Raw genomic sequence first — 26,295 nt, 5'->3', positions numbered from 1 at the left:
GTGTATATGTTGTGTTTTACTCTTTATTATGTGTTAGTGTAGTGTAGTGTTTTTAGGGTACATTCGCACTGGCGTGTTACGGTGAGTTTCTCGCTAGAAGTTTGAGCTGCGCGAATAATTTGCCGCAGCCCAAACTTGAAGCAGGAAACTTACTGTAAGCCTGCCCGTGTGAATGTACCCTGTACGTTCACATGGGGGGGGGGGGGGGGCAAACCTCCAGCTGTTTCAAAACTACAACTTCCAGCATGTACTGACAGACCTTGCATGCTGGGAGTTGTACTTTTGCAACAGCTGGAGGCACACTGGTTGGAAAACCTTCAGTTAGGTTCTGTTACCTAACTCAGTATTTTCTAACCAGTGTGCCTCCAGCTGTTGCAAAACTACAACTCCCAGCATATACTGATCGCCGAAGGGCATGCTGGGAGATGTAGTTATGCAATAGCTGGAGGTACGCAACTACAACTCCCAGCATGCCGAGACAGCTGATTGCTGTTTGGACATGCTGGGATTTGCAGTTTTGCAACATCTGGAGGGCTACAGTTTTAGAGAACACTGCAAAGTGATCTCCAAACTGTGGACCTCCAGCTGTTGCAAAACTACAATTCCCAGCATTCCCTGACAGCAAACAGTTGTTTGAGCATGCTAGGAGTTGTAGTTTTGCAAGATCTGGAGGGCTACAGTTTAGGGACCACTATATAGTGGTCTCAAACTGTAGCCCTCCAGCTGTTGCAAAACTACATATTCCAGCATGCCCAAACAGCTGTCTGGGCATGCTGGGAGTTGTAGTTTTGCAACATCTGGAGGGCTACAGTTAGAGACCACTGTATAATGGTCTCAAACTGTACCCTCCAGATGTTGCTAGGCAACTCACCGGCTTCCGTCGGATCCAGCCGCACGTCATCGCCGCCCGCCGATCTCCGTCGCCTGCAGCCTCCGACGCCCGCCCGGATCGGTAAGTGGATCTTCGGCGCCGGTCCCCGTCACTTTCCCCGTCCTGCCCCGCCTATTGTGGGAGGGCAGGACGGGGAAAACGAAAGTAAACCCTCCCGCCCCCGATCTGCTATTGGTGGTCGCGTCTAGACCACCAATAGCAGGGATAGGAGGGGTGGCAACCCTGCCACCTCACTCCTATCGCTTCAGGGGGATCGTGGGTGTCTTAGACACCCGCGATCCCCCTTACATTCCGGGTCACCGGGTCACTATAGACCCGTAATGACCCGGAATCGCGCAAATCGCAAGTGTGAATTCACTTGCGATTTGCCGCGATCGCCGACATGGGGGGGTCTGATGACCCCCCCCTGAGCATTTGCACGGGATGCCTGCTGAATGATTTCAGCAGGCATCCTGCTCCGATCCCCGCCCGGCACACGGCGGGGACTAAAACTGCCCATGACGTAAATGTACGTCCCTGGTCCTTAAGACCCAGGGTGTCGGGACGTACCGTTACGTCATGGGTCCTGTAGGGGTTAATTAGAAGAAAAAGAGTATTAAGAGAGTGAGTAATATAATAGTAGATAATAAAATAAAGGAATGGAATACTCTTATTAGGGAAGTCTTGATCGTAAAAATTTATTCTTATATTTGCAAGTGAAAAGCGCTTTCGAGAAGGATAAGCACAACCCCAGATGGGAAATTTGTAAACATGAACTAATGGATTATATATTTAGTATTCAGAAACCAGCAGAGAAGATGCTAGGAAAGGTATATAAAGGGCTGGTAAAAGCATCTTGGGATATAATATAGCCAAGAAGCAGAATAAAATGGATACAGGAGGTTGGACGGATAGAAAGGGAAGATTGGGAGGAGGTGTTTAAGAATTTTAACTGATCCACTCTGAACATGAATCATAAGAGGTCATTGATTAAAATGGTACATAGGATCCCATATACACCCAGGTTCCTTCATAAGATTGGGAAAAGAATAGATTCAAACTGTCCGAAATGTCAGGCAGAAGATGCAGATCTTACTCACATGGTTTGGGGATGTCCAAGGATTAAGAATTTCTGGCAAGAGGTGTATAAGGTCATAGAAACAAAGTTAAGAATAAAAATAAAATTGGATGTAAAAACAGCTATCCTCGGAAAAGGCCTTCGACAATGTGCAATGGAACTGGCTGGGGGTGGTGCTGGATCGTATGGGCATACAGGGACCATTCCATGATTACCTGGCAGGGGAATATAAAATTCGCCAAAAGCTAGAGTTTACACACCCGGAATACTCTCTGCTATCCCTTTGTTTAGGGGGACGCGGCAGGGATGTCCCCTCTCCCCCCTCCTTTTTAACCTTGCTCTGGAACCGTTAGCTAGATCCTTGCTGACGTCCAACATTTATAATGGTATTAAGGTGGGGGGGAGACGGTAAAATTAACGAAGTTCGCGGATGATGTCCTGCTCTTTATGGACGACCAAGATCATCGCTACAGGGGTTTTTAGACCATCTAAAGCGTTTCGGTGCATTTTCCGGGTATAAAGTGAACGTAACGAAATCGGTACTACTTCCGTTAGGCACATCCTCTCCCAGATCACTTGCTAGTGTTGAGGGACTGGGTATCCGTATAGCCTCTACCTCTATCACATATTTGGGGATTAAAATAGGACGGACACCCAATACACTATACAATCTAAATTATCCCCCCTTTTTTCAAAAATTAGATCTGAATTACAAAAATGGTGTAATATCCCTCTCACGTTTATGGGCAGGTGTCAACTGATTAAAATGATCGGCTTTGCTAGACTCCTTTATCCCCTTCAGACCTTAGCTCTCCTGCTCAAACATGATGATATCCGATTGTTGAACTCTGCTTTCACAAAATTTATCTGGGCGGGCAAAAGACCTAGAATTGCACTTGGTAAATGAATGTTAGGTAAACAGGAGGGTGGATTAAATTTTACCAATATTCGTGGGTATAATTTGGCATGCCTTTTTCGTTTTGTTGTGGATTGGGTCCATGGTACCTCCTTCCACACCGTTCACGATTTGGAAGTGTCTCTAGCATATCCCTGGAATCTTTCAGCTCTCCTTCATACCTCCTATTCTAAGTTACCTCCATTAGCTAAGAGGTCTACTCTACTTAGAGACACGGTGGCGTCGTGGAAGGAGATCCGTAAATCTTTCAAACTTCCCTTTTCAGTCTCTAAATATCATCCGTTGCGAAACCATCCTGAACTGCAGACTCCCTCACCTCACTCGATATACACATTGTGGGAATCTGGAGGTCTAACCGCGGCCCGACAGTTTCTTGATGAATGCTGGTATTCCCCTTTGTCCTTGTGTTCGATGTTCCATTTGCCGCCCGCTCATTTGTTCTATTTAAACCAATTATTTTCTTTTTTTAGTGCCCGACTGCAAAATATGGAGGTTGAATCTCAGGATCATGGGCTGGACTATCTTATAGGGACAGATCCCCGTAGGTTATCTATATCTGAGATTTATTCTCCTTTACGTAGAGTATTCCTAAAAGCAGATCCTTCCAAATGATTTTTCATTGATTCTAGTTTCATTGATTCTAGTGACTTTTAGTACTGTCTGATACTGTGGATTTTTGAGTCCAATTGATCGTGCTATTATGTTTGAGGCCCTGCTTGACCATTTTTGGATGTCATCTGGTTATGTAATTGCATGTACTTTTACTTTGTTTTATATTATGTCATTTAGTTTTTTTCCTAACTGATGGAAAATTCAATAAATATGTTTGGAGAAAAAAAAATAAAAAATAAATAAAAAAAAAGCTATCCTTGGCATAGGACTGAGAGATAGAGAAAAGAAGAACCTTATCGTAAAAGTTCTTGTATGGCAAAAATATTGATTCTTAGGAGATGGTTTGCACCTGAATGTCCAACAGGGAAAGAATGAGAATGGCAAAATGAAGTAGAACAGAAGGTATGAGCATATTAACTATAGAGGGAAGAGAGCTGCCTTGAAGAATCAGGTTGAATAGAGTAAATGGGTGGGAGGAGAGTACCTAGCTGGTTGGGATATTTGGGGGGGGGGGGGGGGGGTGTTCGGACGGAAGGGGGAGGGACAGACATGATTTTATGTATAAAAATTGTATAAATCCAAAATTGTATTTTGTAATTTACCGGAAAAAAAAAAAAAAAAAAGCTACGGATAATTGCCAGACACTTTGTTGTAGCAAAAGATTGCCAGAGACATTTAGGAGTTGTGTTTATGAATGTCAAACAATAATTGCTTTGAAACTCATCTTACCGTCTCCTTGCCCACCTGGCTTGGTATTGGCCCAGGATTTGGTGACCACAGGAACCTCAGCTGGAGGAGGAGCGACTGGCTTTGGAGGAGGTGGAGGAGGCACTTCTGGTGTTCTGGAGAAAAAAGTAAAACAAAAAAAAGTTATTATTATCATTGACTCCTTATTTTCAAAGAATAATGGACAAGATCCTAAGAGCAGTAACGGCTGGAACTTACTTTTCTTCTTCAGCCTGCTCTTGTTTGGATGCCCAGCCGGTGCCATCTTTGGGAACAATATTCACATTTGGGTCGTTGCCTTTATTCTCTGCCTTTAGACTGGGTAGATTTGCAGGTGGTGGCATGCGCCGAGACACAGCAACTTTTCCCAGACTTTGGAGACCATGACGTGCAGCAACTGTGAGGTGAAAACAAAAGTCATACTCCACATAAAGATGACTTTATAGAAAACACCAACATCTACATCTATGTGCAAAATCCACCTTGCAGTTAAGGATCTGCTCAAGGTTTGGGCTTTAGGGTATGTTCACACTACGGAATTCCTGCGGAATTTCAGCGGCGAACAATTCCGCCACTGAAATTGTTCCGCGCAGAGAAAGAACATGTTCATTCCTGCGTGGAAGTCAGGGAGAACTGCATAGCCGTCAATGGTGACGGCGCAGTGCCGCGCTGTCCTACCGCCGCCTGCCAGGCTGAATCTACGCTCGTGGAATTCTGCGAGCGGAGATTCCGTTCACACTCTAGTGTGAACATATCCTTATATACAGAGAATATCAACATAAAGCAGGGGTCTCAAACTGGTGGCCCTCCAGATGTTGCAAAACTTCAACTCCCAGCATGCCCAGACAGCCAACGGCTGTCTGGGCATGCTGGGAGTTGAAGTTTTGCAACATCTGGAGGGCCGCCAGTTTGAAACCACTAACAAAGGGTACATTTTTGCCAAATTTAAGACACAAAATACGAAAATGTTTAAATAAGTTGAAATCATATCAAGTGGGTGTTTCCTTCTGTTACCGAATGTGAGATACTATATGGATGATTGCTCGGTCTGTGCATTGCAAATTAAATAGAATTATGACTTTCATTCTTATACAGGGATGGCAGAAATCCAGCCAAATACATAGAAATCAATACAGCTGCAGATTCAGAGCCACCAACTATAGTTACAGGGGCGTCCCACAGCCACTAAATGCCGCAGCGTTGGTGTCCACCCTAATGTCAGTCATCTCATTTATTACCTCCCAGCTAAGCGTAACAGCAACTTCTCCTGCTCCCCCTGATCCTGGTTCAGTACAGGGCAGAATTGTACTGAATTTACCATGCAGATTTGTGTGCAGAAAATCCACACAGTGGAAATCGGATTTTTAAACCTGCAGTGTGAATTTGGTTGTGGAACATGTGCAAGTGTGATGTGAATTTTTCCTACTGAAGTTGATAGGGAAGAAGAAACCAAGAAGCAAAAAATATCTTGCAAATTTTGCTGCAGCTTACCTGTGGACACATCAGATGGGGGACACAGACCATGGGTATATGCTGCTGTCTCTAGGAGGTTCGACACTATGGCAACAAGAAAAGTCGGCTCCTCACAGCAGGGTATACCTGCCCACAGGCACCTGAGGTAATCAGTTTTTGCTTAGTGTCTAAGGAGGTAGACACGGTCTGGAGTTCTCTCCAGACCAGGTCTCATTTTTTATTTTCCTAGTTAGGGAATGTGTTTTTTTATTCCTTTTTCTTTCCTGTTTTCAGGTGGGGACTCAGGAACTTGTCGTTCACTGTTTCCCCATTGCGAGAGGTGGCAGGCATCTTGGATGTACTGTTAACCCCCTCTCGCCAACAGTCAGCGTCTGGGGTTGTACCTCATGGGTCCGGGTCCCCCATCTTTCCCTGCTTGTCTCGCCTTTCAAGCCCAGCATGATGCAGGTGACAAAATGCTGACTGAAGACTCCATTAGGTAAGTTCTTCTGACTGAAGGGGAGTATAATCCCTCCTTTTCTTACAGGTAGCGGACTTCAGCCTCTGGAGACCCCCAGTTTTGTCCCACTCTTTATACATAGGACTGGGGGCCTGGCAGGAGGGACTTGTTTTCCCTCCCCTTTATTGCAATGGGGTCTCTTTATTAGAACTTGGGGGACTCTGAGGTGGGGGTCTGAGGTACAATACTGTCTGTGCGGCTTACTTTTCAGCCGCAGGTGCGACTTTTACTATTATGAATGGGAGCAGCTTCGGTTCGGCCGCGTATCGCGCCCGTCATTTTTCCCGTCGGCAGCGAAGGCTGCCAGCGGTGTGTTCGCCCGCTCCCTTCCAGTCTTTCGCATATGCAGTTGCATGTGCGTTCGGGGCTGGGAGCGGGCGCCACTATCGTCCGCATGCAGGCTGCCGGCGGTGTGTTTGCTCGCTCTTTCCCCTTCCCCTGTCATTTGCATGTGCGATTGCATATGCGTTCGGGGAGCTGGTGCCATTTTCGGCCGCATGCAGTTTCACCGCGTGCCCTGTACGGACTTCGCTCCGCCGCCCTGTGGCCGGCAGGGATTCTTCAGAGCGCGCGAATTGTCACAGCTCAGTGCTGTGCGTGCGCAGGGGGATTTTCAGGGCCAATCAGTGGCGCCCTTGCTTTATATCGGCGCATTTCTTCCACTGGTCGGACAATTGTCAGCCCCTCCCCTCTCTCTGTCTCTCTCCATCAGCTGCACTCGGGTTCTCCTCACTGCAGCTGCCCTGTTGGGGACACGGACTTGGATGGATCTGTTGCTTTTTTCTATGTCTGAGCCCAGTCCTGTTCTTCCCTCTACACTGTTAGATGGGAGGTTGCTTATTACACCTGTAAGGGCTATCACGCTAAAATGTCTGGTTCTGCTGAACCCACTTGTTCTGCCTGCACCACTGTCCCCCCAGACCCCCATGGGTTCGGCCATCCCTCCAGTCCGGGTATCCTTAGGTTTCCCGTTCTGTGGTGACTATCTTGGAGAGGTCCTACCTACACCGGCCCTCCAGAGGGACCCGTTCCTTATACTACCCACTCTCGCTAGCGTAATAGGGGTGTTTAATCTGACTGTTCCCCTGAGTCTTCTGGCAGGCACGGGTGCTCCCCTCGCGGGCATCGCTCTGTGACTCCAGCTGGTAGCAAGCCTCGCTCCCCTAGTCGCCACTCTGGCTCTCCAGAACCGCGTACCAGGACAGCCTCCAACTGTTCCCATTCACCTGGAGAACTGGTAGATAAGTTTCCGATTCAGCATCTGACTCAGAGGACCGCATGGATATATCGGACATGGTGTGCTCATTGGTTTCGGCCAAAAGAGACACCTTCCATCTAGAGGACCCAGGAACTTCGGACGTGGCTCCAGAAGTTTCCTCTCACCATACCCGACCGGCACCCAAGATTTTCAGCTCTCGTGCTGAATTTGAAGCCTTGCTGCAGTCTGCCTGGAGGCATCCTGACAAGAAGTTTCAGGAAACAAAGGTGGTTCAAGTGCAATATCCTTTCGCCAAGGACCTCATTGCTCGGTGGACCTCCTCTCCAACTGTGAATCCACCAGTCTCCCGCATTTCTAAGGCGACTACCCTGCCATTGGCTGATGCAGCTTCTTTCAATTATCCAGCGGACAAGAAGGGCAAGACTTTGGCAAAATTTGCCTTTGAGGCAGCAGGTTCCTTCTTTCTTCCTGCTTTTGCTTCTGCCTGGGAGTCATAAGCCCTTTCAGTAGGGTCTTCCCAACTCCGCCAGGGTATTCTTTCAGGATCCTCTCCTGAGGATTTATCTGACCTAGCTCTCCAATGCTCCAAAGCTGGAGATTTTCTGTGTTCTGCTTCCATGCAGTCGGGCCACTGTGCTGCCTTTGCCCTCCGTCGCTCCATGTGGCTTAAAGCCTGGGATGCGGATGCCGCCTCCAAGAAGTCTCTGACTGAACTTCCATTTACTGGTTCTCAGCTTTTTTGTAAGCACCTAGTTGAGATAATCTCAGGAGGCGACGGACGGAAAGAGTTCCTGATTACCTCAGAATAAGGCTTGCAGCACTACTACTGAAGTCCTCCTCCTTCTGGTCCTTTCAGACTTTAGGTACTAAGGCAGTCCGGGGCGCACTCCGGTCCCTTTCATCCAGGGAGTAATTGTCCCGATTCCTTCCGGGGAACGTTTTCAAGGTTTTAACTCTAACCTCTTCGTGGTCCCCAAGAAAGGAGTTTCTGTTCGCCCAACCTTGGATCTCGAGCATCTCAACCAGCATCTTCTACTCCTCCATTTCCGAATGGAGTCTCTGTTCGGTGGTGGTGTCCATGGATCCATGGATGCCTACCTCCACATTCCAATATTTCCCGGTCATCAGCGGTACCTCCGCTTGCAGTTCCGGAAGGCCATTTTCAATTTGTGGCTCTCCCCTTTGGTCTGGCCACTGCTCCGCGGGTCCTTACCAAGGTCCTGGCGCCTGTGATAGACCTTTTACGGGCAAAAAGGTGTCTCAGTGATTCCTTACTTGGATGGCCTCCTGATCAGAGCTCCAATGAGAGCTCAGAATCTGGAGAGTCTTGGTCTCAACCTCCAGGCCTTGTCTCGCTTCGGTTGGATGGTCAATCAAGACAAGTCCAACCTCTCTCCTACCCAGTCTCTAGTTTTCCTGGGGCTCCAGTTCTACATGGCCTCTGCCGCTTTCGACTCCCGCCGGACAATCGGCTGACTCTTGTCAGGAGTCCGATTACTTTGGCACCCTGCACCAGATTCCATTAGCTTTTGCATGGAAGTCCTGGGTGGGATGGTGGCGGCCATGGAGGCCATGCCATTCGGCCAGTTTCATTATCGACCTCTTCAACTGTTGATTCTCTCCCGGTGGGACAGGTCTCCATTGTCTCTCGACCCCAAAGATTGTTCTCTCTCAACAGTCTTGTTAGTCCTTTCTGTGGTGGCTTTGTCCCCCCCTGCTTCTTCAGGGGTGCTCCTTCTGCCCCTCCACTGGCAGGTCGTCACGACTGATGCCAGTCTGTTGGGCTAGGGAGGTGTTTTTATGGACCGGACGGTCCAACGCCTTTGGTCACCCCGAGAAGCCCTTCTCCCCATCAACATGTTGGAACTAGGGCAATTCTATGTTTGCTTGCTTCATTGGGAAATCCTCCTCTGGGCGGAACTCAGGGTTCCGGCCATCTCAGCGATTCTCATTCCGGGCGTACTCTACTGGGAAGTGGACTTTCTCAGCCAGTCCTCAGCTGACCGAGGTGAGTGGTCCCTGCATCCGGAGGTGTTTGCAGAGATCTGCAACCTCTGGGGCACTCCAGAAGTGGACCTCTGCACGTCCCGCCACAACCAAAAAGTTCCTCTTTTTGTGTCAAGACCGGGACCCCTTGGCTCTGGCCGTGGATGCCCTGGTGATCTCTTGGTCGGGCTTTGCCCTACCTTATCTGTTTTCTCTCCTTCCTCTCATTCCCAGGGTCCTGAGGAAACGAACAGCAGAGGGCGTTCCCGCCATTCTCGTGGCCCAGACTGGCCCCAGAGGGCGTGGTACATCGACACGGTCAGGCTCCTGAATGACGTACCGCTGTGCCTTCCCCCTCATCCAGACCTCCTATCTCAAGGTCCCCTGTGCCACCCCAATTTACCATCTCTGCTTTTGACGGCGCGGCGTTGAGACTGCGGTTCTAAGGACCCAAGGTTTCTCTTCCCAAGTGATTCGCACCATGCTCAGGGCTTGCAAGCCCTCCTCTGCGAAAATTTACCACCGTACCTGGTGGTTTTATTTTCGTTGGTGTGAAACAGCCTTTTTCTCCGGTCGTGTTTTCCTTTCCCCGACTCCCTTCCTTTTTGCAGTCGGGGCTGGAACAAGGGTTGGCTCTCAGCTCCCTTAAGGGTCAAGTTTCGGCCCTTTCCATTCTTTTTCAACGTCCTCTGGCGTCCAATTCTCATGTCCAGACCTCCTTCAGGGAGTGGCACACGCTGCCCCTCCTTATTGGTCCCCTTCTAACCCTTGGGACTTTAACTTGGTCTTCGGTGCCCTGCAAGGCGCTCCTTTTGAACCTCTCAGGGACATTCCTCTTTGCCTCCTTTCCTGGAAGGTGGCTTCCTTATTGCTATTCCCTCTATTAGGAGGGTGTCAGTGCTGGCAGCTCTCTCCTGCCGCTCTCTCTTCCTGGTTGTACACCAGGACAAGTTGTTTTCCGTCCAGATCCGTCCTTCTTACCTAAGGTGGTTTCGGCCTTTCATCTCAATGAGGACATCGTCCTGCCGCCCTTTTGTCCGGCCCCTTCTCATCCCAGGGAGTGTTTGCTCCACGAACTTGATGTGGTGAGGTCTGTTCGGACCTCTCAGTCACTTCTTCCTTTCGGCAGTGTGACTCCTTTTTTGTTTTTCCGGAAGGTTGTCGTAAAGGACAACCTGCTTCCAAGGCCACCATTTCTCAGTGGAACCGGTCTGCTATTTCGGAAGCTTACCGCTGCAAGGGGAAGATCCCATCCCTCAGGGTTTTGGCTCATTCCACCCGTTCTGTCGGCGAATCCTGGGCTCTCCGCAACAAGGCTTCGGCCTTGCAGATCTGTAAAGCGGCCACATGGTCGTCTTTGCACACTTTCGCAAGGTTCTACCAGATTCATACCTTTGCATCAGCTGATGCTAGTCTGGGCCTAAGGTGTTGCAGGCGGCGGTGGTTCAGCCGTCTACCTGACTGATTTCCTTGCCCACCCAAGGGACAGCTTTGGTATGTCCCATAGTCTGTGTCCCCCAATGGAGCCGATCGAGAAAAGGAGATTTTTGTGCTTACCATAAAATCTCTTTCTCGAAGGATCCATTGGGGGACACAGCTCCCACCCTGTTCTGGTGTTGCTCTTTCAGTCATATGTCCGAGGGTGTGTTCAGTTACCTTTCTTCTGGTTGCTCGGACAGTCTGTGTTTTTTTTTTTTCTGGACCTGTCGGTCTTCTCCTATTGCTCTGGGACTAAAACTGATTACCTCAGGTGCCTGTGGGCGGGTATACCCTGCTGGGAGGAGCCGACTTTTCTTGTCAAACCTCCTAGAGACAGCAGAATATACCCATAGTCTGTGTCCCCCAATGGATCCTTTGAGAAAGATTTTACGGCAAGCACAAAAATCTCTTTTTTTAAATCAACTGGTGCCAGAAAGTTAAACAGATTTGTAAATTACTTCTATTAAAAAATCTTAATCCTTCCAGTACTTATTAGTGGCTGAATACTACAGAGGAAATTCTTTTTGGAACACAGAGCTCTCTGCTGACATCATGACCACAGTGCTCTCTGCTGACATCTCTGTCCATTTTAGGAACTGTCCAGAGCAGCATATGTTTGCCATGGGGATTTTCTCTTACTCTGGACAGTTCTTAAAATGGACAGAGATGTCAGCAGAGAGCACTGTAATCGTGATTCAGCAGAGAGCTCTGTGTTCTAAAAAGAAAATAATTTCCTCTGTTGTATTCAGCAGCTAATAAGTACTGGAAGGATTAAGATTTTTTTAATAGAAGTAATTTACAAATCTGTTTAACTTTCTGGCACCAGTTGATTAAAAAAAAAAATTCCACCAGAGTACCCCTTTAACAACGCCCAAGGATAAACATCGCTGCAGCTGGTAATAAGCTGACATGTTGGGCCCCAGAATGTGGAGGACAACTGGGGGTGAAGGACAGGAGATCATGATCTGCACAGTGGGTGGGGGGGTAGGAGAGCGTTGTAGGGCGAGGTAGGGATTGTTAATTTTTCTTGCTGCAGCCTGGACAGAATGTAAAAAAATTAAAATACGCTTGATAAACCTTTTAATCATGTCTGATGAAAAGAAGGAGACTCATGGAACGAAGTTTTAAACCTAGTGGCCAGAATGGAAAATGCAAGATCTCAAGATTATTTTAAAACATATGGCTCTCATGAAAAACAGTTCATTGTATGATGACAATTATATTCAATTACCGACAAAGCAAAATAAGGCAAAAATAAAGCCACAAATCATGTGAAACGTGAGGACAGTGCAGCCGCTTACCTGTAGTTTTCTGAGTTTCTAGAGACTTTCCTTTGTACGTGTTAAATAGGCTGAGGGTCGCATACTTTTTCCCATCCTTTGCTTTTGTGCTCTGGCCTGACTTCTCCGACATGACGGAAGAAACTCATCGAGTCTGGTACAGCCTCTGCCTCAGTTTTTGTGCCCAGTTCTCACCTAAACAAAAGGAAAAAGATGGCGTCCAATTATTAAGGATCAAACTTTCCGTACACAGACCATGATAATTCACAGGGCAAATCCCATACAGTCAGGGAGCACAATGATCAGCAGTGGCATTTCAAGTCTACAATATTAGAGCACATGATGTATGCTCAGGCAAATAGCGGGGGAAAAAACGGATTAACTCCTACAATAATAAATTATGGCTATAATATTCAGACTGAAGCCATGCATCTCACCGGAATGGTAAGGCCAGAGCCATTGTATGAACACAGTCTCAGCGGAGGTGTATAACTGCTATTTATTCTGATCCTAAAGAGATATCAGCAGTACACAGAGAGCTGGAGGGGATGTGTATAACTGCTATTTATTCTGATCCTAAAGAGATCACAGCAATATACAGATAGAGCTAGAGGGGAGGTGTATAATAATATACAGTCATGGCCGTAAATGTTGGCACCCCTGAAAATTTTCAAGAAAATTAAAGGGGTACTCTGGCCCCAAGACATCCCCCCACCAAAGAATAGGGGGATAAGATGTCTGATCGCGGGAGTTCCACCGCTGGGAGGAGAGTTGTGTAACTACTATATATCCTGTTCCCATAGAGAGATCTACGGTGGTATGCTGCAGTTTTCAGTCCTGCCAGAGAACTGTATACAGGGCAAGAATTAGCCGACTGGAGTGACTACCTGACTCCGGTCGGCTCATTCAAATGAATGAGATGCGGGCCGGATCTGGCGGGCATTCGAGAGCACCCGGTTTTCACATTTTTCAGCCGGATTAGGTCACCTGAACTACAAAATGTGGTGTGAATGCACCCCTAAGGTCTATTCACATGGCAGCATATCCACTTGCGGAATTCCGCCTTAAATTTAAGCCCATAGACTTCTATGGGATTCCGCACTCCCATTCACACTTCTGAATTTGTGGACGTGGAAATTCTGCCGAGTGAATAGACCCTTAGAGCGGCTTTGGGTAACGCTGGTGGTATTTCTCCTTTACACTCCGGCTCTGATGTTTTCCACTGTGGAGCTTTGAGACCTCTCTATATAAATAGATCCTCAGCGCTATGGAGATTATTGGGATGTTACCCAGACTGAGGCAAATGACTGCCCAGGAGGAAGTCCCAGATGTATGAGCTGCTCCACAACCAGCAGCATCACAATCTTGTTGACAAAGTATGACAAAATGTAAGACAAAAAAGTTTCCAGGACTGTACTGATGGGGGGGGTGGGGGGGGTATTCCGATTCCTGACACTTAGTTGCCAACACTAGTGCCTCCTCTCTGCCTTTGCATATTTGGTAGCAGCTGTTGCTGATTATTGCAGCTCATTCTATTGAAGTGAATGGAACCAGCTGCAATACCAGGAGCAACCACCACTGAGTGTATGGCAGCGTGCTTGGTGGGAAATGAAGAACCTGCAGCACCTACAAGAGCAGAGCAGCCCCTTCATTCAGCTGATCTACGAGGGGGTGGGGGTTATGGATAATGATGTTTGTCAACAGACTGAATGTCATTTAAAGGGGTACTCCAAAGAAAAGTAAATGATGTAAAAAAAAAAATCCTTCAAGTACTTATCGGCTGCTGTATGCTCGAGGAAGTTGTGTAGTTCTTTCCAGTCTGACCACATTGCTCTCTGCTGACACCTCTGTCCATGTCGAGAACTGTCCAGAGCAGGAGATGTTTGCTATGAGGACTTGATCCTGCTCTGGACAGTTCCTGACATGGACAGAGGTGTCAGCAGAAAGCACTGTGGTCAGATTGGAAAGAACTACACAACTTCCTCTAGAGCATACAGCAGCTGATAAGTACTGGAAGGATTAAGATTTTTTAATAGAAGCCATTTACAAACATGTTTAACTTTCTGCCACCAGTTGATTGAAAAGAAAAAAGGTTTTCACCAGAGTACCCCTTTAAGGAATGCTATTCAATAAATCCGGCATTACAGAGGAGACAGGTCATCCTTACAAGCAATGGCCACCTCTTACACGGAGCTATGTGTCTCCATAGTAGACAACAAATTTACCCTGTGCAGTCATACTCCCCATCTATGTCTTCTCTATGGAGTGCTATTGTCACAAGGTGTTTTAAAGGGTTATTCCGCTCCCCAGCGTCCAGAACTCAATGTTTAGAACACAGAGTGCGGGCTTCTGTGTTCACGCCCGCCCCCTCGTGACGCCCCGCCCCCTCAATGAAAGTCTATGTCTTTCCCACCACCATGTTCACTGATGAGGTGTAGGCTTAGGATCATGTTCTTCTCCAGACTCTTCTCTTCCCTCTGGTACACATTGATCTTGGTTTCATCTGCCCATAGGATGTTGTTCCAGAACTGTGAAGGCTTTTTTAAGATGTCGTTTGGCAAACTCTAATCTGTCCTTCCTGTTTTTGAGGCTCCCCAATGGTTTCCATCTTGTGATGAACCCTCTGTATTCCCTCTGGAGAGTGTTCTTCATCTGGACAACTGTTGTGAAGGTTTTCTTCACCAGGGAAAGAATTCTTCTCTCATCCACCACAGTAGTTTTCCTTGGTCTTCCGGGTCTTTTGGTGTTGCTGAGCTCACCAGTGCGTTCCTTCTTTTTAAGAAGGTTCCAAACAGTTTTTTTGGCAACGCCTAATGTTTTGGCTCTCTCTCTCTGATGGGTTTTTATTTTTTCAGCCTAATGATGGCTTGCTTCCCTGATAGCGACGGCTCTTTGGATCTCATCTTGAGAGTTGACAGCAACAGATTCCAAATGCAACTAGCACACTTGAAATAACTCTGGACCTTTTATCTGCTCATTGTAATTGGGATAATGAGGGAATAACACACCTGGCCATGGAACAGCTGAGAAGCCAATTGTCCCATTACTTTTGGTCCTTTAACCAGTGGGAGACACATATGCAAACTGTTGTAATTCCTACACCGTTCACCTGATTTGGATGTAAATACCCTCAAATTAACACTGACAGTCTAGAGTTAAAGTACATCTTGTTCGTTTCATTTCAAATCTATTATGGTGGTGAATTGAGCGACAAAATTTAGAACTGTGTCGATGTCCCAATATTTATGGACCTGACTGTAGCAGCAGCAGTACACAGATACTGCTTGAAGATTTTGTTTCTATACATTGAAGTAAGCGGGGTTACGCATGTGGAATTCAGATGCGGAAAACCCGCGGTGGATGTGGTACGTATGACCCTACCCTTAAAGGGTGTTATCCGGGAATAGAAGAGCGGAACTAATTTCTAACAAAAACAGCACCACATCTGTCTTCAGGTTGTGTGCTATATAACAACTTCACTATATTCACTTGAATGGACCTGAGCTGCAGTACCACACACAACCTGAGGACAGGAGTGGTGCCGTTTTTGCTCAAACATAAATCAGCTGTTTTTCTAATGCTGAGTTAACCTCTAAGACCAGATAAAGCTCCCATCATATACCTCAGGGAAAGGTACAATACTACCCTCTGGATAGGCACACAACGGGACGTGTAACACTGTAAAAACACTTCTTTCTAAGGCTGCAACGAGTAAATCGATATTATCAATGAATCATAATGGAAATGGTTGATGACAATTTCCATTATCGATTCATGAGTTGTTAGGGGGTGTGGTCTTGAAACAATATTCCTATTACTTTCCCTGCCATTTAGCCCCTCAGTCTGCCCCTAAATGTCCCCTTCAACCCCCCTTAACCTCTGTCACCTTTTTGAAGATGCTGCTGGCCTGCAACATCTGCGGCCTACCTGCAGCCCTGAGAGCGCGGCCTGGAGTGCAGCCCAAGAGCCGGTGCTGCATCCTTGTCCTCTGCACCTTCGTTCAAAAGAAGACTATGGACCCGATATCCTGAATGGGCCCCCCCTGTCCAGCCAGAAGCTTCGTTCTCCATACTGTGCAGTGACAGATCTTCTTGGTGCAGGATGACGGCCATCATTAAGGTCTGTGAACTGCTCCTTCATCCCTGCAGCGAGGCTCATGGGTTAACTATTTATGTGCTGCCCCCTCTTATTCCTCCCTCGTTAACCCTTCAGATGCTGTCCTCTTTTCCCCGTTAACTTCACAATGAGGTCCTCACTTCCTACCGTTAAAAGGGTACTCCGCCCCTAGACATCTTATCCCCTTGGCGGGACCCCCGCGATCTCCGCTGCGGCACCCCAGACATCTGGTACACGGAGTGAACTTCGCTCAGTGCTGGATGACTGGTGATGCGGGGCGGATGCCTGTATCATCACGACCTCGTCCCCTCAATTAAAGTCTATAGGAGGGGGCGTGAGGGCCGTCACGCTCCCTCCGTTAGATTTGCATTGAGGGGGCGTGGCCGTGACGTCAAAAGCCTCCGGCGCTGCACCCAATGCTCTAAACAAACGCCGGGTGCAGCAGGGTGATCGTGGGGGTCCTCAGCAGCGGGATCCCCACAATCAGGGGCAGAGTACCCCTTTAAAGGAGATGTCCGGTGCGGACTTTTCCTATTCCATCCTGCCCGAGCTGCAAAAAAAAAAAAAAAAAACGAACAAAAAACTTTCACTTACCTTCCTACGTTCCCCTGGAGCTCCACAACAGTTGCTCAGTCAGCCGGGCTGTCTACTACCTACTTCCCTTAGCCCGGTACATCACACGGCGCTTCAGCCTATCACCAGCCGCAGCGATGTCCCGCCTCGGCCGGTGATAGGCTGAAGCGCCGTGTGACGTACCGGGCTAAGGGAAGTAGGAAGTAAACAGCCTAACCGACCGATCAGCTGTTGCGGAGCTCCGGGGGAACGTAGGAAGGTAAGTGAAAGTTTGTTTTTTTCTTTTTTTGCAGCTCGGGCAGGATGGAATAGAAAAAGTCTCAACCGGACATCTCCTTTAACCTTTCCCTGGTCCACTAATCTCTTTTGTTATTTTTTTAATTTAAATCCAATTAAATTAACCAATAATCTGCCGACAAATCGATTTTACAAATAATCTTTATAGTTGCAGCCCTACTCCTTGGCATATATTTAACACTACGTACAGCACAGGGAAGTTACTATGACCAGCCATTAATACGCAAGCAAGACTGGATTCAGACAAGTGTAATGCGGCCGTGTAGAGACCAAAATCTAAAGCACCCAGTGATCCTGTAGTCAGGCAGGGACTTGTGGCCTAAGGCCAAGGGCCCCTTAACATCACAAAATATCTGCCGGACATTCTGTGCCTGGCTCAGTCAGCGCTAGGACCATTCGGACAGGATTTAAACAACTGCCACGGAGATACTGCAGCAGAATCCCATTCATAACAATAGAAGGCTGCAGTAACGGAATTACAGAGAGGAATGTTTCAGTTTTATTCCGCTCGGAAGTTCCATCAAAAACTTGTGTGGAGCACGAAGCATCCAATTTATAAGCATGTTCTTTCCTTTTACTACATTTAGTGTATCTTTGGTTTATCAATGCTGCTTTCAGATATGATATACAGCGTTTTTTTCCCCTAACCAGGGTGCCTCCAGCTGTTGCAAAACTACAACTTCCAGCCTGCCCGGACAGCCAACGGCTGTCCGGGCATGCTGGGAGTTGTAGTTTTGCAACAGCTGGAGGCACCCTGGTTAGGGAAATACTGATCTAGATGAAGTTGGGGCAAGCTATGCATGGAGCTGGTATGTCCTAAATCAGTGCAGGTTGCGGGAACAAGCATCATGGGAGTTGCAGTTATGCAACAGATGGAGGCACCCTGGTTAGGGAAACACTGATATACAGCAACTTCTAGTGTAAATCATAGTTTAGTTTAAAAAAAAATCTGCATTAAACCAGCAAAATTAGCTACATTTTTGGCAACTTTCATACACGCCCTTATAAACGTACATCACTAACGTAGGCCTAAGCGCACAACATGCACCAGTTCTCGCAGATGCCATCGTTTTTGGTGCAGCAAATTGCAATGCACGAAGCACAATTTCTCCCTGTTGGACTAGTGTACGTTGGAATGGAAAATGGCAGAACCCCGTTATTATTGGAGTATGTTCACACTAAGGAATCAGGAATTCTGCTGTACTAACCCTAACACTGGTGTGAATGGGCTTTGCCTCTGACCCACTCAAACAGTGGAATTTCAGGTGGGAAAATTAATCTGCCTAATAAATGAACATGTTCGGTAGAATTCCGCGCAAACTGCATCGCCGTCAATGGTGATGGCGCAGATCAGCGCGGTCCTGGCCCCAAAGGATTCCTTGGGTGGCCGCTCAAGACGGAATCTTTGAGCAGAATTCCTGATCGGAATTTTGAGCGAAGATTCTGCTGTGTGAACCTACCCTTAGTGTATTTTACGCTGCGGATCCGCTGGTGAAGGTCCGCTCTATGCTGTCTTTACATGTGCCTGTTCGTAGCAGCAATATGCCCCGACGAACAGACACCCTGCAGCGATATGCATGGCATACTCGCACATCGCGGCCACTCTCTCTGCTCTGAGCTAGGCAGAGAGCTCCCGCGATGTGCGAGTATACTGCGACTCGCACATCCCAGTGTATCTGGTCGCAGCGGCGTTTTGCCGCTATAAGCAGGCACATTAAAGTAAGCATAGAGCGGGCCTTCACCAGCGGATCCGCAGCAAAATACACTGCGAAAATCTGCTCTTGTGAACGTACCCTTAGGGTACGTTCAGAAGGGCGGATTTTCCGCTGCTGAAGGACCTCTATATGCTGCCTTTACATGTGCCTGCTCGGAGTGGCAATACGACGCTACGAGCAGACACACTGCGATGTGTGAGTCGCCGCACGCATGCGCAGTATACTCGCACATCGCGGCAGCTCTTTGCCTAGCTCATTGAGCAGGGGGAGCAGCCGTGATGTGTGCGAGTACACTGCGCATGCGCGGCGACTCGCACATCGCTTCAGTGTGACTGCACGTAGCGGCGTATTGCCGCTCCGAGCAAGCACATGTAAAGGCAGCACACAGAGGTCCTTCAGCAGCGGATCTGCAGTGTAAAATACGCTGTAAATCCGCTCATCTGAACGTACCCTTAAGGTAGGATCTCACACAGTGCATCCGCAGCGTATTTCACGCGACTGCAAGGAGAGACCCCAGCTGTGTCCACTCATTACTGCAGGCAGAAGATCAGCTGCTAAGAGCAGACACACAGAACTACCCAGCCGCAGCTTGGTTCCGGCGGTGGGTTAGCCTCAGCATGAAATATTTGTGGATATGCTTAATGTGCCCATACCCTTAGGGTATTTGGATCTGTCGGTTGCTGGTCGGCAAAATGGCGCAGCGTGTATCAGAAGCACAGTAATATCAGTAAGGGTGCATGCACACACAATTATGCAATACAGTTTCCGTATCAGGTTTTTGATTAAAAACTGATTCCTCAAAACCGGACTAAACTATCAAAACGTGTGTACAAATTTTAACCCATGTAACCCATGTAAAAAAAAAAGAGGACAAAACTGTGTAAGGCTGGGTTCACACGACGTTTTGTAACTACGGTTCCCGTATATGGCTGGGAGGAGGAGGGCGGGGCTTAATCGCGGTCGGGTAACCGCATACGGCCGAAAATGAAGCTGACCGGAGGCTGCGGTTCACTCCGGTCGGCTCATAGACATGCATTAAATACGGTTCCCGAATACGGCTGAGTGTGGGCGCCGCGATTAAGCCCCGCCCCCTTCTCCCAGCCGTATACGGGAACCGTAGTTACAAAACGTGGTGTGAACCCAGCCTTAGACGCAAAACAGACTAACCTGGATAATGCGTTTGACATACAGTTTACAATGTTAAGTCAATGCATACGGTTTTCTAAACGGTTCCATACCTTTTTCAACTTAAAACCATATACGGGAACTGTATAGCAAAAACGTGGTGTGCATTAGGCTTTAGACCATCAGGTGCTGGTGTGAAGTGAACCTTAGGCCCCACCACATCACAACAAGGTGCACTTAAAGGAGTGGTCCAGTTGTGAAAAAAAAACATACGTTTCTGATCGCGGGGGGGGGGGGGGGGTTGGGGGGCGGTCCAACTGCTGGGGCCCCCCGCGATCTCCTGTACAGGGCCCCAACAGCCTGCGGGAAGGGGGTGTTATGACCACCGCACAAAGTGGCGGCTGACACGGCCCCTCAATACAACTCTATGGCAGAGCCGGAGCGCTGCCTTCTGCAATCTCCGGCTCAGCCATAGAGTTGTATTGAGGGGGCATGTCGGCGGTCAACACACGCTATCTGGCCATCAAGCTGGGTCCCCGTACAGAGAGATCGCGGGGGGGCCCCAGCGGCCGGACTCCCCGCAATCTGAAACTTATCCCCTATCCTTAGGATAGGGGATACGTTTTTCAACACTGGACTACCGATTAAATGTATACAACCGGAAAATCATCTTGCAACGTGACGCAGACGCATATGTTAACAGTGCCTTTTAAACAAATTTTTGTCCAAAAAAATTTCAAATTGAAATTTAAGACAAGAAGGTTCATTGGAAATGAACCATAATGTGTTGAGTATTGAATAAAAAAAAAAAATAAATAAAAAGGAATCCCAGTACTGTGCTGGATGGATAATATTACATATGATAATAGCCCGGCAGGAGAAGGGTTAACCGATGCCCCGGGAGGTCCCACTACTTTCGTTTCCACCACAAAGGGTGGCGGTGATCAGATCACTTCCTGATTCATTGTCAGGATAATGAGCTGAAACCTTTTGTTAATGGATCGTCTGTGAACTCCCGGGGAGGCCGCTCCAGGACAAAGATGCCCAAGACCCATCTGCTCCATCTTCTCTTACATGTGCAGGGGGGAATAAGATACTGCTGCACAGTCCAGAAGATCCAGGGAGGATTAAGATGGTCACACAGTATATTACCCGTAGGCCTTACAAGCTTGATTCACCGCGGGTGTGTCATGAATGAAACCGGGGGGTGATTGATTCGCAAAGAAATGAGTGCATAGAGCAGTCTTTCCCAACCAGGGTGCCTCCAGCTGTTGCAAAACCACAACTCCCAGCATGCCCGGACAGCCAACGGCTGTCCGGGCATGCTGGGAGTTGTAGTTTTGCAACAGCTGGAGGAATACTGGTTGGGAAACATTCATCTAGATGAAGTGTGGGGCAAGGTGTGCATAGAGGAGATATGTCCTAAATCACTGCAGGTTGGGGGAACAAGAGCCCGAATGAAGCTTTTGAAAAGTGCGCAGAGCGGGTATACCCTAAATTTATTAATATATATGTTATGTTTCTAAGCTGGGGCAAGTGGAGCATACATCAGGTATACCCTAATATAAAAAGGGATAAAAAGGATAAATAGAGCAGGTATACCCTAAATTATATTAATAATAAATATATATATGTTATGTGTGTAAGCTGGGACAAGAGGGACATACATCAGGTATACCCTAATAATATAAAAGGGATAAAAAGATAAATAGAGCGGGTATATCCTAAATTATATTAATTAAAAATGTATTTATATATATATACACATACATATATATATATACACACCATATTTATCGGCGTATAACACGCACTTTTTAGGCTAAAATTTTTAGCCTAAAGTCTGTGTGCGTGTTATACGCCGATACACCCCCAGGAAAGGCAGGGGGAGAGAGGCCGTCGCTGCCCGCTTCTCTCCCCCTGCCTTTCCTGGGGTCTAGAGCGCTGCTGTCGGCCCTTTTCACCCCCTGGTTATCGGCGCCGCTGCCCGTTCTGTCCCCCTGACTATCGGTGCCGGCGCCAGGGGGAGAGAAGCGGCGCCGACAGCCAGGGGGAGAGAAGGGGCAGCGGCACCCATTGCCGGCGCCGCTGCCCCGTTGCCTCCCCCCATCCCGGTGGCATAATTACCTGAGTCCGGTCCGCGCTGCTCCAGGCCTCCGTCGTGCATCCCCGGCGTCATTGCTATGCGCTGAACGGCGCGGCGCATGACGTCAGAGCGCCGCGCCGTGCATAGCAATGACGCTGGGGACGCACGACGGAGGCCTGGAGCAGCGCGGACCGGACTCAGGTAATTATGCCACCGGGATGGGGGGAGGCAACGGGGCAGCGGCGCCGGCAATGGGTGCCGCTGCCCCTTCTCTCCCCCTGGCTGTCGGCGCCGCTTCTCTCCCCCTGGCTATCGGCGCCGGCACCGATAGTCAGGGGGACAGAACGGGCAGCGACGCCGATAACCAGGGGGTGAAAAGGGCCGACAGCAGCGCTCTAGACCCCAGGAAAGGCAGAGGGAGAGAAGCGGGCAGCGACGGCCTCTCTCCCCCTGCCTTTCCTGGGGGTATATCGGGGTATACACGCGCACACACGCACCCTCATTTTATCATGGATATTTGGGTAAAAAACTTTTTTTACCCAAATATCCTTGGTAAAATGAGGGTGCGTGTTATAGGCCGGTGCGTGGTATACCCCGATAAATACGGTATATATATATGCTGGGACAAGAGGAACATACATCAGGTATACCCTAAATTAAATAATATAAATAAATGTGCGTATTATGCTACAGGTTTTCCTGCTCATTGAAGTCAATGGGTTAGCAAAATCAGCTACACAATAAGCACATGTGAACATACTTTATAGGTGGTTATGTAAAAACTGGAGCTGGTGCAAGGTAAGCATTTATGTCCTAATTGAAACTGGTGCATAGGGCGAGTATCCCGAAATATGAAGCATATATTAGGGATACAATCAATGGTGCATGGGGCAGGTATCCCAAAAAATAAAAAAATAAAATTTAAGCTGGTGCAAATAATAAGGTTACTAGTAATGAAGCTGGTGAAAGAGGTGCACAGGGCAGATAGGCCCTAAATGAAGATGGTGCATAGAGCAGGGGGCCATGAAGGAAGCCGGTGCATAGAGCAGGGTGTCATGAAGGAAGATGGTGCATAGAGCAGGGGGCCATGAAGGAAGATGGTGCATAGAGCAGGGTGCCATGAAGGAAGATGGTGCATAGAGCAGGGTGCCATGAAGGAAGATGGTGCATAGAGCAGGGGGCCATGAAGGAAGATGGTGCATAGAGCAGGGGGCCATGAAGGAAGCCGGTGCATAGAGCAGGGGGCCATGAAGGAAGCCGGTGCATAGAGCAGGGGGCCATGAAGGAAGCCGGTGCATAGAGCAGGGGGCCATGAAGGAAGATGGTGCATAGAGCAGGGTGCCATGAAGAAAGATGGTGCATAGAGCAGGGTGCCATGAAGGAAGATGGTGCATAGAGCAGGGGGCCATGAAGGAAGATGGTGCATAGAGCAGGGGTACCATGAAGAAAGATGGTGCATAGAGCAGGGGTACCATGAAGAAAGATGGTGCATAGAGCAGGGGTACCATGAAGGAAGATGGTGCATAGAGCAGGGTGCCATGAAGGAAGATGGTGCATAGAGCAGGGTGCCATGAAGGAAGATGGTGCATAGAGCAGGGTGCCATGAATGAAGCTGGTGGATAGAGCAGGGTGCCATGAATGAAGCTGGTGGATAAAGCAGGGGTACCATGAATGAAGCTGGTGGATAGAGCAGGGTGCCATGAATGAAGCTGGTGGATAGAGCAGGGTACCATGAATGAAGCTGGTGGATAGAGCAGGGTGCCATGAATGAAGCTGGTGGATAGAGCAGGGTTACCATGAATGAAGCTGGTGGATAGAGCAGGGTGCCATGAATGAAGCTGGTGGGTAGAGCAGGGTTACCATAAATGAAGCTGGTGGATAGAGCAGGGTTACCATAAATGAAGCTGGTGGATAGAGCAGGGTGCCATGAATGAAGCTGGTGGATAGAGCAGGGTGCCATGAATGAAGCTGGTGGGTAGAGCAGGGTTACCATGAATGAAGCTGGTGGATAGAGCAGGGTGCCATGAATGAAGCTGGTGGATAGAGCAGGGTTACCATGAATGAAGCTGGTGGATAGAGCAGGGTGCCATGAATGAAGCTGGTCCATTAAAAAAGGGGTGCAGGTGCATAGAGCAGGAGTGCCCGGAATGAAGCCGGTTCACAGAGCAGATAGGCACTACAGTGATGTATATAGTAAGGATGCCCTAAATGAATTTTGTGCATGCTATACTGCAAACAGGCCCGAGACTGCACATCAAGGCTAAAAGCAGCCTCCATCAATATCTGCAGGAGCCGGGCAGAGGTAACCGGAAATCCATGGAGCAGATGCTGCTGTCTCTGCACTGAGCATGCCCAGAGCCTCCAGACATGGATGAGGAAGGCCGCACATCCACACAACCCCCCACTCATCTCTAATGCAAGGTTATAATCTTCAGTCTATAGCTATGAACAGATGCAATGGTAACATATAGCAAGGTGTTTCCCCAACCAAAATTCCTCCTGCTGTTGCAAAACTACAACTCCCAGCATGCCAGGACAGTCTTTGGCTGTCCAGGCATGCTAGGAGTTGTAGTTTTGCAACAGCTGGAGGCACACTGGTTGGGAAAACCGACACACACGTAGGTGATATATACACAAGCACACTAACATACAATGTAACAAAATAACACAATATAATTAATAACGTAACACATGCAAACAACACAATGTAACAACATAATATAACAAATACAATGTAGCGTATTACATATATGATAACACACACACAATACAAAATTTAAATAAATAAAAATTATATATATATATTATACACACACACACCCACACAATGTAACATAATTTAACATACAATGTAACATTACATATATGATAACACACTACAACATTACACACTGATACATATACACACACAATGTAATGTATTACAACAACATGATATAACATACATTACACGCATATATATATTAGTGTGTAATGTTGTAGTGTGTATGTGTTATATGTTATTGTAATACATTACATTGTATGTGTTATATTGTGTGGATGTGTGTGTCTATATTACCGATGATTTTGCGCAATATATATATATATATATATATATATATATATATATATATATATATATATATAGTGTGTAATGTAGTGTGTGTTATATCATATATGTATTACGTTGCATTATATGTTATATTATGTTACATTGTGTGAATGTGTGTGTATATAATATACACAATATATATATATATATATATATATATATATATATATAGAACACACAAAATATAACAGTGTAACATCCAACACAAAACACAATTATATATATATATATTTTACACACACACACACACACACACACACACACACACACACACACACACACACAATGTAACACGATGTTCCCAGTACACTCATTGCCGCCCATCCTATAGGGATCACGGGGGGGGATTGACCCGGCCCCCGCCTCCACTGGGCAGGATGTGGAGGACCCCGAGGCCCGGACATCCCCTCTCCCTCCATCACCGGGCCGGCCTCTCACCTGGGTGCCCCCGCGTCTTCAGGTAATGCGGCGCTGTGTTCCCGGAGTGAATGGCGGTGCGGGCGGCGCGGAGTTATGACGCTGACGGACGGAGTCGGAGGCGGCTTTTTTTTTTTTTTTCAGCTTCCGTTTCCAGGCGACCGAGTGTCGGTTCTACCGTACAGTAAACGCCCCTTTTCCCCCCGGTTTACAGAGTCTCACAGGCCGCCAGCGCTCTCACCCGCAGGCCTGGCTCCCGTTATCTTCCCCTCCGCTCCACACACACCACAGAGCGACAGCCCCGGCGCCAGAAAAGATGGCCGACCGCCAACGGAAAACGTCAGCACGCAAGGCGTACAAAGCGTGGTCCAGGCGACGTTCCTGAGGAAGTTGCCCGCGACAAAGATGGCGGCCGGGATCGTCGACGTAGCTTGGCGTCGTTCTGAAAGAACGCTGGCTTAATTGTTCGGCGGCCATGTTTAGTGCGGGCAGCTGGGATACAATAGACGCGAGAGAGCGATAAAGGCCTCCTCAGTGTGAAGGCTTTGTACCGTGATGCTGCGGGAACGTGGATTCTTCATCTTTATTATATTTTGAGAAGTGGTTAAAATAAAAAAGAAAGAAGGGCAAGGCTGGGACAAGAAGAGAAACCGATGCGTTGCCCAGGGCAACCAATCAGAATCCAGCTCTTTGTTGCATGGCGGGTTTGAGGAAATTAAAGTCGGGATCTGATTGG

General features: G+C 47.9%; 1 protein-coding gene across 5 annotated transcripts in view; it reads right to left on the bottom strand.

The window, feature by feature from the left end:
• Nucleotides 1-25,904, bottom strand: part of PRRC2C (proline rich coiled-coil 2C) — a 113,376-nt gene extending 87,472 nt beyond the window's left edge. For 4 of the 5 annotated variants that reach the window (XM_056523245.1, XM_056523248.1, XM_056523249.1 and 1 more), the window contains exons 1-4: nt 25,581-25,898; nt 12,161-12,334; nt 4,423-4,600; nt 4,207-4,319 (exon numbers count right to left, since the gene is read on the bottom strand). In XM_056523245.1, the coding sequence (XP_056379220.1) occupies nt 4,207-4,319; nt 4,423-4,600; nt 12,161-12,272 (403 nt within the window). In that variant the 5' untranslated portion in view covers nt 12,273-12,334; nt 25,581-25,898. Of the gene's footprint in view, nt 1-4,206; nt 4,320-4,422; nt 4,601-12,160; nt 12,335-25,580 lie in introns of all 5 variants that reach the window. The other variant, XM_056523246.1, reaches the window with a different exon arrangement.
• Between the last annotated feature and the right edge of the window lie 391 nt (nt 25,905-26,295).

Source organism: Hyla sarda, chromosome 6 (genome assembly GCF_029499605.1).
Source record: "Hyla sarda isolate aHylSar1 chromosome 6, aHylSar1.hap1, whole genome shotgun sequence".
NCBI lineage: Eukaryota > Metazoa > Chordata > Amphibia > Anura > Hylidae > Hyla > Hyla sarda.
The sequence above is the reverse complement of the archived record's forward strand: the minus strand, read 5'-3'. Positions and strand labels throughout refer to the sequence as shown.